General features: G+C 53.7%; 1 protein-coding gene across 2 annotated transcripts; it reads left to right on the top strand.

Annotated features, from left to right (window-relative positions):
- The first annotated feature begins 1,297 nt into the window (after positions 1-1,297).
- On the top strand, positions 1,298-19,366 carry SMYD5 (SMYD family member 5). Of its 2 annotated transcripts, none has more exons than XM_039542238.1 (13): positions 1,298-1,467; positions 4,271-4,379; positions 5,550-5,689; positions 6,248-6,369; positions 7,617-7,686; positions 9,741-9,806; positions 10,422-10,484; positions 12,226-12,296; positions 12,863-12,969; positions 13,790-13,846; positions 14,843-14,937; positions 15,903-15,973; positions 18,208-19,366. In XM_039542238.1, the coding sequence occupies exons 1-13, from the start codon at positions 1,372-1,374 to the stop codon at positions 18,350-18,352; spliced, it is 1,212 nt and encodes a 403-aa protein (XP_039398172.1). In that variant the 5' UTR covers positions 1,298-1,371; the 3' UTR covers positions 18,353-19,366. The 2 variants fall into 2 exon arrangements, with proteins under 2 accessions (XP_039398172.1, XP_039398170.1); XM_039542236.1 differs by having other exon boundaries at positions 1,300-1,467; positions 9,702-9,806.
- Positions 19,367-19,582: the final 216 nt, after the last annotated feature.

Here is a 19,582-nt window from a genome sequence, read left to right as displayed (position 1 = left end):
GGATGGTCTAGATAATATTTATTCCTGTCCTGAGTGCAGGGGACTGGACTAGATGACCTCTCGAGGTCCCTTCCAGTCCTATGATTCTATGTCCCCTCCACAAAAAGCTGATTAGTACAGGCGCCCCAGATCTCCTTCTTCACTGGGCATATGGTCAAATGCCTCATCCGTTATACTCCAAATCCTCTCAGGCCTGGGGTAGCTGCTACGAGCAGAATCTCTCCTGCAGTCCGGACTCCTGCTGCACCCTTATTCCGGATCTCCCGAGGGAAGTCTCTGGTTCTCTGCTGTCTCTCCCCCTTCTGAGTTGTCTGGCTCTATGAGGTGATGCGTCAGTGCAAAGGTGCCTCCCCATGCCAAAAGGCAGGGGGGGCATGTGGCTCCGGTTCACTCAGCTCAGTGGGGCCATCAGTCCACTCCTGGTGTCCAATAATCTGGACATCCTCTCTGTTCTCAGGCTCCTGTAGCACCTCTGCACTGTATAGCACGGGATGGCCAAACTTACTGGCCCCCCAAGTCACATACGACAATCTGCAGAAGTTTGAGAGCTGGGGCACACCTGCCGGGGGCTGGGGCATTAGCCCTGCAGGAGGCACCTGACGGGGCTTCATCCCCACTCCTGCTGCAGCACCAAACCCCAGAAGGCGCATCCCGCAGGGCTGAAGCCCAGAGACCCTGCTCCTCCCCGCTGGGCAGAAGTCCCTACCCCACCTCCCCGCTGTGAGGCAGAGGTCCTGAGTTCCCCCACTCCCCGAGTCTGGTAGATGGAGAATAGAGGAGCATGGGGGCTGCACGTGAATGGTAAACGAGCTGCATGTGATACAGCCACCCCTGTACTAGGGAAGAGCTGCCCTGTCTGGACATTAGGATGCCCTGCGCCTGTAAGAGCCCAGCCCTGGGAAGTGGGTGCTGAGATGGGCTGTCCCGCGAGGGGGAAATAAAAACGCCCCTCTGCCCCCTAGGCTGGCCAGCTAGATGGGGCGGGGGGGAAGGTGCCTATATAAGCAACAGCTCCAAATATCGGGACTGTCCCTATAAAATCAGGACATCTGGTCACCCTACTGCCCCCCCACCCTATTTTTGCAAACACGGTGGGTGGCTCATCCCATCGGTATAAACTGTAACCCCCTCCCCACGGTGCCAGAGCTTTGCCTTCTGCCCCCGTCTGGCAGCACCTCCCCCGGCTGAACCCCGGCTCCTGCCCCCCCGATGGTGCCCCTCAGCCGCCTCTCCCGCAAAGAGCCGGCAGCCGCCTCTGGCCCGCAGCCAGGGCAGCGGGGTCCCGCGTGGGCAGGGCCCGGCAGGGGCGGGGGAAGAGGAAGACTGGCCCGCTCCCCCCCGCCCCAGGTCAGAGTTGGGAGGGCGCCCAAGATGGCTGCCTCCACGGGCGACCTGTTCTGCTTCTGTGCGGATCCCGCGGGCCCGGCCCGGGCCACGGTGGAAGTGAGATTCATCAGCAGCCTCAAGGTGAGGGTCCCCCCCCCCGGCCAGGGGATCAGACCCCCCCAACCCCGGCCAGGGGATCAGACCCCCCCCCACTCAGGTCCCTCCTCCCAGGCTGGCATGAGGGCGGCTCTGCTGCTGCGGGGAGACTCCGCTTTGTGCTGCTTGGCACCGCCCTGGGCCATTGCCCCACACTGGCGGGGGGGGGGGGGGCTTGGGGATCCCACCCCTCCCCTCCCCGCCCCGATGGGGTCCAGCCTGCACTGCCCTTCCCTGGCTGGGGCAGGGAGACCCGCTTCTCCCCCCCCCATGCTAGTGACTATTAAACCTTCCTCTGTGGCTTCTGCCGGGGGGGGGCGTGATCTGTCCCTTTCTGCCAGCCCCCATCTCCCACCTTGGTGCTCCTTGCAAAGCGGGCGGGGGGTCCCGTCTCTTCCTGCCCCCGAACGGGGAGCCTTTCCTGGCTGGAGTCTCTCTCCCTGGGTCCTGCACCCCTCCCCCCCAATTAAAAACAGTGATTTTTGAAAAAAAAAATAGAACGAGGAGTACGTGTGGCACCTTAGAGACTAACACATTTATTTGAGGGTAAGCTTTCGTGGGCTACAGCCCACTTCATCGGATGCATGTTTGTTTTTTAAAAAACACCCTGGTTAAGCCTTCCTCCCCCGCAGCTTCCCCTTTCAGGGAATTCAGACAGCTGAATGGGCTGGAATAGCTGGGCGTATTGGCAGTGTGCTGGGGGGGCTGGTGGGGGGAAGTCCATGGCTGGAATTGCAGGGGAGAGAGGGTTGCAGGTCAGGACTGATGTGCATCAGCAGAGTGGGGTGGGGCAATCCAAGGATTGGATTATAAAAATCATACTTCAGATACACGGGCAGGACTTGTGAGAGGCCATGCCGGAGGGGGGGAGCTGTTCTAAACAGTGTTAGACAATTTTTGTTCTCATTCGTGTGAGTAAAGGGGCAGAATGAATTTGACTCAAAAGCACCAGAAGAGTTAATTCTCTTTCAAGGCTGATCTCAGCCCAGACATGAACTTTCCCCAGAGACATGTGAGTGAAAACAGGGGAATGTTATAAAGCTTATAGCTGCCATTAGCTTTAGCTTTGAGGCCCATAATAGCTCTAATGCCAGGTTCTTTTTATCGTCCTCACTGTTCCCCACTCCTGCAGATGCTTCTGTGCTGGCTTGGCTTTGTGCATGAGTTGTCCCCTTGATTTCAATGGAGCTATTCATATGTGTAACATTAAGTAAGCGCAGAACAATTTGCAGGATCGGTGTCTGTATTTGTTCCTGAGTATTGGTGTGTTATGATGGGATGGGAAGTCTTTTATTTTGAATTATTTTTACACATTGATGCTTTATTAAATGATGAGTAACAGATCACATAATAAAGAAATAGTATCAAGCTCAGCCAGTAGGGCTACTGGGTCAAATCCTAGACCTTATTTCAGCCCTAGAGAAAATTACCTTACCAATGATGACACAGCTTTCACCTCTTAGGAGGGGTTTGAATCCCAATGTTTACTAAGGATCTCTCAATTTTATTCTCTAAATGAAAATGTTGTTGAGGCTGCTATGTTTGCCATTTGACATGTTACACCCCAGAGGTTGCTGCATTTCATGTGTAATAGGGCTGTCAAGCGATTAAAAAAAAATAATCGCAATTAATCGTGTGATTAATCACACTATTAAACAATAATAGAATACCATTTATTTAAATATTTTTGGATGTTTTCCATGTTTTCAAATATATTGATTTCAGTTACAACACAGAATACAGAGTGTGCAGTGTTCACTTTATATTATTTTTATTTCAAATATTTGCACTGTAAAAAACAAAATAAATTGTATTTTTCAATTCACCTAATACAAGTCCTGCAGTGCAATCTCTTTATCATGAAAGTTGAACTTTCAAATGTAGAATTATGTACAAAAAAATCCTGCATTCAAAAACAAAACAATGTAAAACTTTAGAGCCTGCAAGTCCAATCGCTCAGACAAAACAAGTTTGGTTACAATTTGCAGGAGATAATGCTGCCCTCTTCATATTTACAATGTCACCTGAAAGTGAGAAGAGGCATTCACATGGCACTGTTGTATCTGGCGTCGCAAGATATTTACATGCCAGATGCGTTAAAGATTCATATGACCTTTCATGATAAAGAGATTGCATTACAGTACTTGTATGAGGTGAATTGAAAAATACTATTTCTTTTGTTTATAATTGTTTACAGTGCAAATATTAGTAATAAAAAATAATATAAAGTGAGCAGTGTACACTTTGTATTATGTGTTGTAATAGAAATCAATATATTTGAAAATGTAGAAAAAAATCCAAAAATATTTAATAAATTTCAGTTGGTATTCTATTGTTTAACAGTGCAATTAATCTTTTTAATCGCGATCATTTTTTTGAGTTAACTGCGTGAGTTAACTGTGATTAATCGACAGCTCCGCTATTTAACTTTGAGATCCTTGCAGGTGAAAGATAAATTAGAGGGGCGAAATCCTGGCCGTACTGGAGTCAGTGGGAGTTTTGCCCTAGTTTGCCCCCTGGAGCAGTCTGTGGGAGGGGGCACAAGCCATAAACATTTGGATCTGAATTCTACAGCTCTGGATCTGGGTGCCACCCTCCAGTCTCAGAGCCAGGGTTTTGGCTTAGGGCACGGGGCTTGGCATTGGAAGACATGAATTCTATTCCTAACTCTTAGTCTACCCTGAGAGTGGAACTCACAGCTAGCTGGGGAGACGGAATAGCCCTAACTGAACTTGCCGTGCTGCAGATTTCTACAGACTGGGAGTCACTCTTGTTTCTCCATTCAAAGGGAAAAGGCTTATTTGCCACCAGGAATATCCATAAAGGGGAAACGATCTTCTTAGAAAAGCCTGTGGTGTCATCCCAGTTCCTCTGGAACGCGCTGTACAGATATAAAGGTGAGAGGAGAGTCATTGGTTTTAAGATCAGGGATGGTGGTGTTGGTGGGGGGCCGGAGGGGGACCCTTAGGTTACCTACTCTGATGTCCTGCATAACAAAGCCCTGAGAAAGAAGCAGTGACCCTGATGTGTTCGTGCCCCAGAAAATGACACTGGCCCAAGGTCTGAGACTTGCTGTATTCAGTCTGTGGCCTAACACTGGTGGTCAAAGGACCAGTGATAGTCTAAAGACTGATGTCTTTCAAACCACCAGTGCTAGGAATAAATGCTTGATACCCTGGAAAAGCTGTGCCAAGCCAGCACATCAGTGATATAAACCACTTATCTCTAAATATGGTGCTTCATGAAATATCTTCTGCAAAAATCATGTTGTTATTGAAGTAAGGGGGTGGGGAGGAAGCAAGATGATAATCAGAAGCACGTGGTTTTAAGGTTGGATACCTCATGGCCTTCCAGGGGTTAGAAACACTGTGCTGGACAAAGAATGTTTCCAAGCTCTCGTCCCGGACCTGTGATCCGAAGGGAGAAAAATGCCAGTCCCCGGGAACATAATGTGATTTGCAAGTAGGATGTAATCAGTGCAAAAGGGAGGTGGGAGCTGCACAGAAGCTTTATAATATCTAGTGATCATTCCTTGAACCCCTGCTGCAGCACGCTTTGGCTTCACTGGGCACTGTGTCTTCTATACCATCAATCCCTAAACACGTAACAGGGTTAAATAATGATGACAGATGGGGAGAGAAACCAAGAAAGAGCTTTGGGACAGGGAGGAAAGGTTTCCAGCTGAGATCTGAAGTGGCATGAAGAATCGGTGAGGCAGGGAGATACATGATGGCCATTTCGGATGGCAGGCTCTGTGTAGCAGAAGGGTTTATCATCGCAGATCGGTTTGGTGGCAAAGGGAGTTAAAGAATGCGGGAAGTGGTGCAGATAATGAGGGCTGTGTTTCTACGGATGGTGTTGGGCCTGTGATGTTTTCAGAGTGGTGGTTTAGGGTGGGATAGTGAACCAGATTCTCAGCAACTGTAAACCAGTGTTGCGCCACTAAAGTGAATGGACCCACACTGAAACAGCAGCCGAGGAGCTGGCCCACCGCATGCAAACACATCTGTTCTTTTAGAAGAAGGTTCTCTCAGTCTCTGCCGTCTGGCTTGTTTCTTTTTCCCCAGCCTGTGACCACTGCCTGCGGGCCTTGGAGACGGCAGAGGAGAACGCGCAGAGGCTTCTGGGGAAAAGCTGTCGGGTCCTGCCTCACCCAGAGCAGTGCAGCATCCGGAAGGATTTGCATCAACACTGCCCCCACTGCCAGGTACCAGGCTGCTGGGGAGAGCTGGGCGTTGCCATCGCTGTGGCCTTGTGTTGATCGATTGGGATGGGGCTTGATCTGCAAGGAGGCCACGTCCCTTTCAGATTTGCCATTGCTGCTGCTGCCCTGGTGTTGGGGCGTTCTCATCGGGAAGGTTGAATTGGTTTCCTCGCTATTGATGGAGAGAGCATCTGACTGGGCAGGACCACCTGGGACACCTAGGCCGGTTCTTCCCACTCTACAGCCTGGTCTTACGCAATGGAGGTGCAGGGGAGAATTTCCATATCCAGGTGCTCACAGGGGCAGCTGTGTCCGAGGAGGGGTTCACCCAGCACACGCCTTTGCTACCCCCTGCTCTTCCTTGCAATAGATAGGGGCCAGGACTCTGTACTAAGGGGAGGTGGGCTGGGGTAGAACTGCTCCCAGGAGCCCCCCCCCCCACCCCAGTGCTCTCCCTAGGTCACTAGGAAAATGGCTGACCTTGAAGGGTTGGTCACTTTCCGAAGGGTTAAGTTACTGTTCTGTTGGCTGACGTGTGTTGCTGTCTCTGTTACTGTCCAGGTTGCGTATTGCAGTGCTGAATGCAGGCAATCTGCCTTTGAGCAATACCACCAGGTGCTGTGCCTGGGCCCCTCCCGAGAGGACCCCAAACATCCCCTCAACAAACTGCAGGACGCCTGGAGGTAGGTGCACTAGATGTTTGTAGGACCAGAACTACCTACTGAATAGACTGGCTCTGGCCCATTCGGGAGCAGAGACGGGGACTCACCCTGTGTCCAGCTGAAGGTGATTTGGAGCAGGGTCAGTTACTGCTCTGTCTCTGCAGAGGCACCCACAGCTCCACTGTTCCAGCCTATAACCATGTAAACCATCCAGGGCCATCTGTGCTAGGCAGTTGACACTGTGCTGCATCCCATGGCCACTCAGAACTTCATGGCATCTGTGGGAATAGAGCGTGGATCCTCCTGCTCTTGCAGCACAAGCCTCTGTCACTTGAGCTAAGAGAGAATCTCCATTAGCTGTATGGAGGCTGTGACATTCAGCTGAGCAATTCTGATTCCATCCAGTAGAGGGCAATAGAGCATGTATATACAATCAGTTGATTACAGTACTTTGCAGTTCTGTGGCGCCACCTGTGGATCTCAAAGCACTTCACAGACATTATTGAATTAAGCCTCCCAACGCTCCTGTGTGAGAGAGAGATTATTATCTCTGCTTGCAGGTGAGGAAACTGAGGCATGGAGAAGGGACGTGATCAAGGTGGTAACAGAGCCCAGTTCTCCTGACTCCAGCCCTCTGCTTAAACATTAGACAACAACTCAGTAGGTTTAACACATACATTTTAGTTGGCCCTTCAGTTACTTGTATTATAGTAGCACCCAGAGACCCTGTCAGAGCTGTAATCGCATTGTGCTGGGTGCTGTACATACACAGAGTAACTAGTCCCTGCCCCAAAGAATTTACAATCTGAATAGACAACAGATGGGAGGAGAAGGCGGGGAACTGACTTACTGAAGGTCACATGACAGAGCTGGGACTAGAGCGGGAGTCTCTCGAGTGCTGGAGCTCCTAGGCCTTGCTGCCTTTAGCTGTTTCTCTGCCAACAAGCAGAGAAATGAGCAGGAGACCAGACCTGGAAGGTCCCCTGCTAGAGTCCAAAGGCAGGGCAGGAAGTTGCCCCTTTGGCCAGCTCTATAACCAGACCTCCGTAAATACCCCTGCTGAGCCTTTTAGAACTTGGTTAATTTCCACTTCCCCTAGGGAGCTCCTGGGCTGTTTGTGTCAGTCCGATGTCTGTGTCTGAACGAGGCTGTGTGTGGGATTCCGGCCCTTGTCTCCCTTGGAGGCGCAAACACCCTGCTGGCCCTTTCAGTGCCAGGACATCTCTGCTCTTCTCTCTCACTCTCTATTATTCCTTCCCCTTGGACAGAAACATCCATTACCCACCGGAGACTTCCAGCATCATGCTGCTGGCGAGGATGGTAGCCACCGTCAAACAGGTGTGTGCCTCTGTTTGCTGCTCATGGTACGTCTCAGCACCTTCTTCGTGTTGCTCCCTGGTGTCTGCCCTCTCCTCTCTAGGGGTACAGCTGCGTTGCAAAGTGAAGGGATGATTGTTGTGCCAGTAGGCGTGCCCATGCTAGCTTTAGTCTAGCTAGCAGGGTTCACAGCAGTAGTGATAACATGGTGGCCCAGATTATCAACCCGAGGCCATATCCAGGGTCCTGTGCAGGCTTTTACTTGGTTGTTAGCTCATAAAAACGGCCACACTGGGTCAGACCAAAGGTCCATCTAGCACAGTCTCCTGTCTTCTGACAGTGACCAGTGCCAGGTGTCCCAGAGGGAATGAACAGAACAGGGAATCATCAAGCGATCCATCCCCTATCACCCATTCCCAGCTTCTGGCAAACAGAGGCTGGGGACACCATCCCTGCCCATCCTGACTAATAGCCATTGATGGACCTATCCTCCACGAACTTATCTAGCTCTTTTTTTGAACCCTGTTATAGTCTTGGCCTTCACAACATCCTCTGGCAAGGAGTTCCACAGGTTGACTGTGCCTTGTGTGAAGAAATACTTCCTTTTGTTTGTTTTAAATCTGCTGCCTATTAATTTCATTTTGGGGGACCCTTGCTGGATCCCATGTTGACATGTCTTCCCTACATCTTCACTGCTAAGGTTAAAGCTACCCTGGGTATGCTACAACCACACCTTCACTTTGCAGCGTAGACTAAGCTAACCTCCCGGCACATCAGCATGTGGGGCAGGGGATGTCTCGCTGCACTGCAGGCTCTTACCAGCACTAGGGATCATTCGTTGCTGAGACAGCATGCAGCACAGAAGGACCTCATGACCTTCCACCCCAGAAGTAGACCCTCCTTCCACTATCATTAGCTCTAGAACGTCTAAGCTCTTTGGAGGCCTCTAGTCACTAGAGGGTGAACCAACCACAGATGCGTCAGGCAGGTTAGATTCCACCCGGCAGTGGGACATGGACACACCAGCCAGGACGTCCCACCACAGTCTGGGCCTCTGCGTCACCGTCCTGACCGCATGACACTGCTCCAGCTCCTGTCTCAGGGCTTGTGCTGGGCACTTTATTGTGTTGGGCTCTGAAGATGCCTGTTGCTGTGGAAAATCGGAGGCTGCTGTTAGCACAGATTCTATAAGGGCCTTGGATACCATGGTGATAAGGGCGGAATAAATATGCACACCCACCCGTGTGGTGTAGCTGTGCTGTGGGAGGTGATCTTTATGGGCTAACATCTGGGTTAGCGTGTCTTGAGAAGCGTGTCATCTGCATGATGAGTGATCTGCTCCTATTCCCTGAGTCTTCCCACAGGCCTGGGAGAGCTCTTTATAAAGAGGGTTGTGGCTGTGTACGAAGCAGCGCTTTAACTGTGCATTTCCTGTAGTTGAGTTTGGGGTTTTGACGTCCCTCATCCCATCAGGTTACCGGGAGTCAAAGCTGTTGTCACACATCCATGGCTTCCCCTCCACCTTAGCAAAGGGAGACCTGAGTTTGCCTAACACCGTGGAACTGGGCTGTGCCCGTCGCATTAATACACCCCCGCCCCATGGCGTACTCTCCTCAGCTTCTCCTGCCCTCTCTGTCTAGCTCCCCACATGGGCCCTACTGCTGTGTGTCTGAGTGTCTCACCTGTATATCCTCACAGCTCCCATCTCAAGTAGAGAAGTATTATCCTTATGTCACAGATTGGGAAACTGAGGCACTGAGTGACTTGCCCAAAGTCACAGAGGGTGTCTGTGGCAGAACAGGGAATTGAACCCCGATCTCCTGAGTCCCCACCCTGTGCGTTAAACACAAAACCAACCTTCCTCCCCTTTTCTTTCTCTGGCTCGCTCGTATTTCAAGGGTTAAACATCGCTGTAGCGGTGCTAATGTTCTGGCCTAAATAGCATCCAGATCTGGGTATCCTGCCATCTCGCGTAGCCCCCTCCCACTTCCCTCCTGCTGGAGTGCCAGTTTGAACGGCTGTTTGATACATTTCAGGCGAAGGACAAGGACTGGTGGATAAAGCTTTTCTCTCAGTTCTGCAGCAAAACGGCCAACGAAGAAGAGGAGATCGTCCACAAGCTGCTGGGGGACAAATTTAAGGTCAGTGTGACCCGCTACTGGAGTGCTTGGGTCTTTGCGGGGAGGCAGGGTCATTTGCGTCGGTCCCGGAGTTCCTCTCCTTTCCCTCTGAAGGCCCCACTTGTGTACAAACCCTTGGTCACAGAGAGAGAGACACCACGGTCCCCAGCAGTGACCAGAACCAGAACTGTCAGCGTTCAAAACACGGGCCTCCTCCACTTGAGCTAAAGGAGTTCTCTCGTGCTCAGAAAACGGCAGACTGTTGGACCAGCCACCAGAGGGAGCCAGGGCCATTAAACCAATGTATTGCCCTGGTTCCATGGTAGACAGACCAAGCTGTGGCCTGTCCGCTGAGAAAGGAGCAGTGAGTGCCAGTGGTTTCCATGCTGAGGTTACTTCCCCAATAGGGAGTGGCCAGACACCAGGGCTTTGCTCGTGGGTGTGCAGCCACGGGTGGCGGTGGCTTTTGATGGCTGCCAGCTTGGGGGCAATTCAGACCAGCAGCTTTCTGACGAGCGGTGGTGGCACAAAGAGCCTTCAAGCCTGCTCCAGTCTCTGCTCGTCGGCTGGATTTAAAGCTGCCCCGCCTGCCTCGGGGCTCCCCTCCTCGCTGACGTTGTGGCCTTGTTTCTCCAGGGCCAGCTAGAGCTCCTCCGACGGCTCTTCACGGAAGCCCTTTATGAAGAACATCTCAGCAGGGTGAGTGGTGAGTCCTTGTCACCCCCTTCCTCCCGCCCCCCAGCAGAGTCCTGTGCACCCCAGAGAGAGTGCTGAGGAGACCCCATTTTTCCATAGTCCCTCTGACACCCCAAAAATGGGGTGTCCTGGTTGCCGTTCCTCCTGACAGCACTGAAGGGCTAAGATTTGCCCTGGAGCCCGTTGGTGCCTCACCCTCACCCTAGCAGGGCTGAGGTGGGATATGAGGGACAACGTCTTTCTCCAGCACCTGATCATTTAACCCCCTCAGTGCTCAGACAGGCTCAGAGGATAACAAGGATCGTAGAAAGGTAGGGCTGGAAGGGACCTTGAGAGATCCCCTCGCTGAGGCAGGACCAAATGATCCTCTAGACCATCCCTGACGGGTATTTATCCAACCTGTTCTTCAGAACCTCCAGTGACAGGGATTCCACAGCCTCCCTTGGAAGCCTGTTCCAAGTGCTCAACTCCCCTTAGAGTTAGAAAGTTTTTCCTCATAGCCAACCTCAGTCTCCCTTGCTGCAGATTAAGCCCAATATGTCTTGTCCTCCCTTCCGGGGACTCGGAGAGTAATTGATCCCCGTCCTCTTTGTAACAGCCGTTACCATATTTGCAGAAAGTTATCGGTTCCCCCCTCAGAATTCTTTTCTCCAGCCTAACCATGTCCAGGGTTTTTAACCTTCCCCGTGGGTCAGGTTTTCTAAACCTTTTCTCATTTTTGTTGCTCTCCTCTGGACTCCCTCCAATTCGTCCACATCTTTCCTAAGTGTGGCGCCCAGGATGGGACCTATCACTCCAGCTGAGGTCTCACCAGTGCCGAGTAGAGTGGGATATTACCTCCCGTGTCTTACATACAACACTCGAATTCATACAGCTGTTCAGCATTTCCCCTTGCTGCTGCCTTACAGGGGTTGTGCCCAGGGGGAAAGAAATACAATGGAACAGGCTTGTGGCCTCTCCTGCGCTCTATGGCTCTAGAGTGACTGTACCTGGAATCCACCGCTGAGTAGCAGAAAGGAGAGACGAGGCTGACAGGGAGCTGGGAGGGATCCCTAAGAACTGGATGGGGCCAGAACCATCTCGGAAGATTGTAAATGCCAACTAGGGGGAGGAATTGTTTAGGACAGGACAGCGGCACCATGAGGAGTAATGGGGTGAAGCCGAGAGAGGGAGAACCTAGGCTCAGTCTGAGGGAAGCCCTGATGACCCTGGATTCTCCTAGCGGATGGAGTCCCCTTACTTGATGGGTCAGATTGTCAAAGGTGCTGATCTCCCACTGAAGGCAGTGGATGTTAAGCGCTGATGAAAATCAGGCCATTAAGCTCTGTGCCTCACGTCCTCCATCCAGTTCTCTCTAACGAGACATTTCTAGGGACCCCCTCCCCGTGTCCAGGATTTGGTATTACAGGATGCTGAAACTGTGTCACGGCAGAGCTGGGGCTCGGTTCACTGCTGGTTGTAATGGCATTAGTGCCCGTTCTGTGGCAGCTCCAGCCCCACGGCCCATCATGTGATTCTGCAAGCAAGGCTGCGAGCTAGAGCCGTGTTTCTCAACAACTGGTCCGTGGACCGGTGCCGATCCCTGAGATCTCCTTGACGCTGTTTAGGAAGGCAGCAGGCTGGTCCCTGGTATCAAACAGGTTGAGAAGCACGGAGCTAGAGCAAATGGGAGCCGCTGAGAGGGTAGCTAGCCCGACAGTCCTGACCGGTAAACTGATCCTCTTGCTTCTTGGTCTTTCTGCAGTGGTTTACTCCAGAAGGGTTCCAGTCGCTGTTTGCCCTGGTTGGAACCAATGGTCAAGGCATAGGAACAAGGTAACCAGTGGATTCGCCATTGCGCTGTGGCTGTGTGTGGGGAACTGTTGAGAAATCGGGCTGGAAGTCATGAGAGTCCCAAAGCGCTCTGGGTCTCTGGGCTCCCCTCAGCACTTGCACGGATTCCTCTGTGCTGTCTGAAGGAGTCATCCATGCACGTCCTTCAACGCAGCTGATGGGAGCCACTTAAGTACCTAGAACGAGAGCAGAGAAAAAACCTTGTAAGTGTCACCGAGGTTCTGTAAAAGCAGCGTTTTACTGCTTTTCTGTAAACTATGACAGGACTTCCCCAGTGCCCCCAATCCAGAGCCTCCCAACGTTCAGGTCTGGTCCTGCATCAGAACTTTGCCTCTTGGGGCCATTGGACACTTCAACCCTGGGATCCCCAGAGAGTCCCTCCTCCCTCCTGAGCATTCTGCGCTGAAGAGCGAGAGCTGGTGCCATGAGCTGGCTCGCGGGGTGTGATCACAGCTCTCCCTAGCACTGGGGTACGGGGGGCTCTCGCCCACCTGGACAGATCCAGAGACGGTGGGAAACGTAACCGTGTTCTGTCTGGTTTCCGCTAGTTCCCTGAGCCAGTGGGTCCATGCCTGCGATGCGTTAGAGCTTCCCCCGCACGAGCGAGAGCAGCTAGATGCCTTCATAGACCAGCTCTATAAGGATATCGAGAAAGGTAACAGCGGCAGGAAGTGTCAGCGTGGTTCCCGGGCGTGGTTCTCTGGGTCGTTGTCTTCTCGGGGACAGGTGGGGCTGGGCGTGGGACTCAGCGGCCATCGCAGTTGGCTGACTTTGTAGGCTGCATTGACCGGTGCTGTCTGAAGGCCCTGATCAGGGTCCCTGAGCTGCCACCGGCACTCCCGGCTGCAGGGTAGATGCACCGTGAGAGAACTCCGCTCAGGGACAAGGCCCCTCCTTCCCATTCAACGTCAGGGCCAGGACTGGTTTGCTGCCATTTTTCTGGATTCCCCAGACCCTGGACTGTCCCAGCAGCCAGGGGATCTGGCTCCCAGATCCTGGGAAGTGTGGCTGAGAGAAGCCGCAGGGAGCAGCTCCTGGGGCTGGTGGAGGAAGGTGGGTGCATCCCCAGGCGATGGCTGCCAGTTTTTAAAACCCAGCTCCCTGGTTTGCACCCGCCAGCGACTGCAGGTGCAATGTGATGGGCGCAGATGCGGACCAGTAGCTGTCTGCTTGATTTGTGGGTGCAGTTCAGTAATTGGATGTCTCTGTGCCTTCAGTTCCTCCCACAGCTATCTGGGGGGGTCAAATAGGGGTCTGTCCCCTTTAAATACCAACCCCCAGCTGTCCAGTCCCCAAGCTCGCTGGGAGGCTGAAGTGGATTGGTGTGACTGGCGCAGGCGACCCGGTACAAAAAGGCTCTGCCCTGGTCGACTTTGCCGCCCTGCTGTTTCCCCACGCGCTGACTCTCCAGGTGTGAGGAGCAGGGTTTGGCCGGGGCAGCTGTCCGGGGCTGTAACTGTCCCTCTCTGCTTCAGAGACCGGAGAGTTCCTGAACTGCGAGGGATCCGGCCTGTACGTGCTCCAGAGCTGCTGTAAGTGATGGGACGATGCTGATTGGCCGGCCCGGCCCCTCCCTCTTTGGCTAAACCATTCGAACTGTCTGAAGGTTTCGAGAGACGCCGGCATGGTTGGGTGGGTCACAGCCTGGCCTGCCTTCTCGTTCCCTTGCAGCCATTTGCAAAAGCCACGCTCAAAAATGAACACGCCAGAGCTTTTCAAACACGCAGCTAAATGCCAGAGGCTCAGCACACGTGAGCAACCCTCCAATAACAAACCAGGGTTTGCAATCTAGTGCCAAGGTAACCTCCAATGCATTCTCATCCCTGCAGAGGCACGTTATAGACAAATACCATGTGACTCATGCCCCAGAGAGCTTTTTTTGCATGCAATGGGGTAAAAATACCTTGGTGAGGAAACCTCCTCCAGTCTTAGCTGCCTCCTGTGATTAAAGAGATGGCAATCAGAGCCTGGTTATTAACGAGAAGGGAGGGAGCCCGGAGACAGTGCAGCTGTCTGGGTGCTGCAGGGTGTATCTCAGCCAGGGTGGTGGGGAAAGCTATATAACAGGCAGGCTTACACGGAGAAGAGAGCAGGATCGACAACAGGAATATTTTCCTCCCTCTCTTCTTGCCTCATTAAATGACCAGTAGGGAGAAACGCAAACAGCAGCCCAGGCCTTTCACCTCCAGCTCGCTGTGTTGGGTCTGGGGCAGAAGTGATTGAAGCCCTCTCCATCTGCTGGCTGGACTGTGGCGCAGTGCAGTGAATGGGTGGGTCTCAGTCCGGCACTAGGCAGACGAGTGTCCTCCCCCGCTCAGCTGGCAGGATTTGGCACCATTACTGGCAGTCTCAGCAAGTGGCCGAAGGGTTTGAACTAACCCTCTCGTTCGTCCTCCAGGCCAGGTCTGAGGCCTCCTGGGGGTCTGCATGGGGAACTGGCACTGCTGCCTGTGCCGGGCCTGCTGCCTCTGGCGACACCCGCTGTGTGTCACTCACTGGCTCTGGTGCCCGTCTCCTCCCTGCTGCAGGTAACCACAGCTGCATCCCCAACGCTGAGACGTCCTTCCCGGATAACAACTTCCTCCTGCACCTCATCGCCCTGGAGGAGATCAAGCCGGGAGAGGTGAGCCTGCAGGGAAGGGAATGGCTGATTTGTTTGGGGAGGGCCGAAGCCTGTAGCCCTCCCTCAGGCCAAACTCCTCCTGAAGGCAGTGGCTGTCCAGCCTGAGTAAGACCAGTAGGGTTCTGTCTATGTGCTTACATGCCCCACCCCCACCATTACTGTAGTATCCAAGCACCTGCCAACCCCTGTGGGAGGTAACATCCCTACTGTACGGATGGGGAAACTGAGGCACGGAGCGATGAAGTGACTGGCCTAGGGTCAGACAGGAAGTCTGTGGCAGAGCTGTGGATTGAGGTCCCAGTCCCAGGTCTTCGCTAAAAGAACATTAACCCTCTGTGGCCCTTCTCTGAGGAAAGGACAAGGGTCATGAGCTGCGATTCAGCCCAGCGGGGTTTTCAAGCCGCTGTGGACCCTGATGATTTTGTGAGCTATCGGGGAGTCCCAGGCGATCTCTGCTGTCTGCACTAGGACAGGCCCGAACACGGAGCCCCTGAACGTCGGGGCAGTTCGGAGCTGACCTTCGCACGCCCGGCCTGCAGCGTCGCTCAGCTGGAGAAAGGCGTGGGACTGGGCTGTGAGGACAATAAAGGAGATTCCTCACTGAGGCTGCAGGACACACATGGGCCCTCTGTTTCTCTCTGGCTCTCCACGTCCCCTGTGCTGCCTGGTGTCACCTCATGGCAGCCCCTTGAGTCCTGGCCGGGTGGAAAGGTCAGCCGCCTGCTCTGCTGGGTCAGCCTCTCCATAGGGCTGGATTCTGATTTCTACCTGCCCTGGAAGTTAGCCCTGCTGGATGCTGGGTTCTGCTTTAGCCCCGCCAGTTCCCTCTGCTCTCTAGCAGAGACTTGCTGCCACTTTCCCCTCTGTTCCTGGAAAGCTTCCCCTCCAGGGGCAGGAGAGCCCGGCGGTGGTTCGGTGTAATGGGAACTGACTCTCAGTCTGGCCTGTTTGTCTTGTCTCGGCAGGAAATCTGCATTAGCTATTTAGACTGCTGCCAGCGGGAGCGGAGCAGACACAGCCGCCACAAGATACTCAGGTAGGGCAAGCCGCCCGCGCCGCTCGGACTCTGCTGGCTGGGGGAGGGGCCCCCGGGACACAGCGGGGTAGAAGCAGCGGTGGGGGAAGGGTTGCCAAGGCATGGGCAGAGCGAGGTGGTTCTGCAGAATATTGTCAATTGATTTTCAGGGATAAGGGGGACCCCCCCGCATCTTACTCTGTTCTTGGATGTAATAGCTTCTTTTAGCCTCAGTCTGCAGCACCTGTCCCTCTGGCTGAGCTCGTTCTCTCTCTCTCTCTCTCTCTCTCTCACACACACACACACACACACACACACACACACACACACACACACACACACACACACACACACACACACACACACACACACACACACACACACACACACACACACACACACACACCTTGGCCTCCCTTTCCCGGCCCTCCCTCTGGTTGAGCAGAAGGGGCCGGGTGCATGCTCTAAGACTGCCAGCCACAGAGGAATACTTGAGATCAACCCAAATCGCCCCATTCAGCCTCTGCCCCAAGAACTGAGCCTGCTGCGTCTGCCCTCCTCGCCCTGTGGCCTGCGTCTGCGCCATTGTAGGGTGCCTCCTGGTCTCTGTTCAGCCGGCTTTGCAGCGTTCGTGTACATGCAGCCTGCTTGGACGGGCCACTGTGTCCTCCGTGGTCGGAAGGGCGTTGGGCCCAGCGTACAGCCTGCACTCGGCACGCTCACCCTTCGGGACGGACAGATGGGTACCCACACCAGCATGCACGATACACAGGCAGTAGGATCACGCAGCAGGCATGCATGTATGTGATGTGTGCATCCCGTGCAGACAAGCATTGATTTGTCTGCGCTGTGAGCTGGTGACTTCTCTCCAGCTCCTGGCAAAGTCCTGAGCCCCTTGGCTTTTTTGCTGTCTTTGTTTTGCAGGAAGCGTGTTGCCCCTAACCTGTCAAGCCGCATAAACCCTGGGAGCGGCAGAGCAGGCAGTGTGACAGTGTGACTGTAGCCTGGGTAGGCACGTCCAGGCTAGCTTTAATCTAGGCAATGAGAGCAGTGGCAGCAGAGATTTCAGTGTGGGCGAACATCCCGAGTTTGTTCCCAGGGCCCCTGGTGGGCTGGTGCTGGGGTCGCCAACCTGCGCTGATGCCTGTCACTGCATCTCCACTGTTCCTGTTACCTGTGCAAGCTAAAGCAGCCTGGTCTACCTACCTGCGCTGCAGTCACACCTCCAGCTGCAGTGTAGACCCGACCCAAAGGTGCATCTTGCCCAAGGTTGTCTTATTCCTGGGCTATCAGAATGTTAGGAAGTGTTAGGAAAGGGATAGATAATGGAACACAAAATGCCATAATGCTGCTATAGAACCCCCTACTGCGCCCGCCCTTGAATGCTGTGGGTGGATGTGGTCGCCCCATCTCAAAAAAGATGCATTAGAAATGGAAAAGGTTCAGAGAATGGCAACAAAAATGCTTAGGGGTTCGGGACAGCTTCCAGGTGAGGAGAGAGGAAAAAGACCGGGACTGTTCAGCTTGGAAAAGAGACGACTAAGGGGGAATGTGACAGAGGTCTGTAAAATCATGACTTGTGTGGAGCAAGTGACTAGAGAAGTGTTATTTACTCCTCACAACACAAGAACCAGGGGTCACCCAATGAAATTCACAGGCAGCAGATTTCACACTACCAAAAGGAAGTATTTCTTCACACAACACACAGCCAACCCGGGGAACTTGTTGCCAGGGGATGCTGTGAAGGCATCTAAAGAAAATCAGAGAAGTCCCTGGAGGGTGGGTCCATCAATGGCTACTAGCCAAGATGGCCAGGGACTCAACCCAATGCTCTGAATGTCCCTAAGCATCTGACTGCCAGAAGCTGGGAATGGGCGACGGGATGGATCACTTGGTGATTCCCTGTTCTGTTCATTCCCTCTGGGGCACCTGGCATTGGTCACTGTCAGAAGACAGGACACTGGGCTAGATGGACCTTTGGTCTGACCCAGTGTGGCCGTTCTTATGTAGCTGCCGTGTGTGCTCAGGGTAGAATGATAGAGACCAGTGGCTTCTAGTCCAGCATAACTCACTGCTCAGGCTACACCCCTGCCTTCCAGCAGCTGCATGGGGAGCTCTCCCTGCTCTGAGGGAGGGATGAGCGAGGAGTTAACCCCCGAATGGCTGGCTCTATGGAAGGGCTCTGCCCTCCAGCCTGGCACCATAGTACTGCAGACTCCCTTGACGTGGTTTTCTCTCTCTCCTGCTCCCCTCAGGGAACACTACCTGTTCACCTGCTCGTGCCCCAAGTGCCTGGCTCAAGCCGACGACGCCAACCTGACTTCAGAGGAGGAGGAGGAGCTGGAGGGCGAAGGAGAGACGGACGATGCGGAGCTGGAGGATGAGATGACGGACGTTTGATCCTGGGCCTGGGGATGGGGTTCGGCTTTGTACCGGAGACGGGACCGCGGGGAGGGACTGTGCCTGTGTCGGCCAGGGCTGGCGCGGCGGCAGGGAGAGAGCATGTTAAGGTTTGGCTAGGTTGGGCAATGGAGGAAGCGGGGATCTTCTCTGTTCCTGACCATCCTTCTGGGGGAGTGTGTCTGTGGTCCCGGGGTCCCCTCTCTCTAGATAATGGCTCCACTTGTCCCAACCACTCCTCCGCGGCTGAGGCAGATATCCACCCACACAGACATCGCCTTGGTCTGCTTGTTTGTGTCTGATCCTGCACACAGAGCAATATGCTGGGGAGGGGGGCTGGGGGAGACGACGCATGCAGGGAAAGTCCCCAGCTCTTCTGAGCACAGCGCACAAACCTTAACGCTACCCTTGTTCCTGATGCTGGGCAAGCCCCAGCTACACCGGGGCTTCCTCCGGTGTCAATATCTAAGTGATCTGAGAACTTGGAGAGGAGAGTCTGGGGGGATTTGGGCTCGTGATTTCCTCGGGGTTGTGGAGGGGGCAGAACAGAGGTTTAACCCAGTGGAGACAGTGACTGTGCAAAGAGGTGGTGGTCTCATGGACTCGGCAGAAGACTGGGAGCCAGGACTCCTGGGTTCTAGTCCCTGCTCTGTCGCTGACTTGTGGTGTGAGAAGTCACTTACTCTCGCTGTCTCTCAGGTTTAAAATGGGGGGGGGATGATCAGACTTTCCTAGCTTGGGGAGGGGAGGATTAGCTGCTCAATATCTGGCCAGGGCTGAGTATTTTGAGTCATATATACACACGCACTCTTAGTGCCAGAGGGTGAAGGGTTAAGTAGCTCTGGGGGTGACGGGGTCAGCTGATGGTGCCTCACACTCCTTGCCCCTGCTGCCCTCATGGGTTGGCACAGTAATTCTGTTGTGGTGGTTTCACCACGGGGAGGTCTGTCTGCCCCACCAGGGCATCGGGCTCAGTGGTACTGACTGGCCTGTGAGGGGCTCCTGAACGGGCCCCAAAGGAAATCCTTACCCAGCCTGCCACAGGGGGCTAGACCCCTGCCCCCAGAGTTACAACAGTCTGTAGGCATTGCTTTTCTCAGCACTGAAGCTTGTTGTCAGAAGGGAGTTAGGTGCTTCGGAGCCAGACTCCCATTGACTGTCAGTGCGATTTTGGCTCTTATGTGCCTAAATCCCTTTTACCAAGGAGACGTAGGCTCCTGAATCAGCTAG

Source organism: Mauremys reevesii, linkage group 5 (assembly GCF_016161935.1).
Source record: "Mauremys reevesii isolate NIE-2019 linkage group 5, ASM1616193v1, whole genome shotgun sequence".
Taxonomy (NCBI): Eukaryota; Metazoa; Chordata; order Testudines; family Geoemydidae; genus Mauremys; species Mauremys reevesii.
The sequence above is the reverse complement of the archived record's forward strand: the minus strand, read 5'-3'. Positions and strand labels throughout refer to the sequence as shown.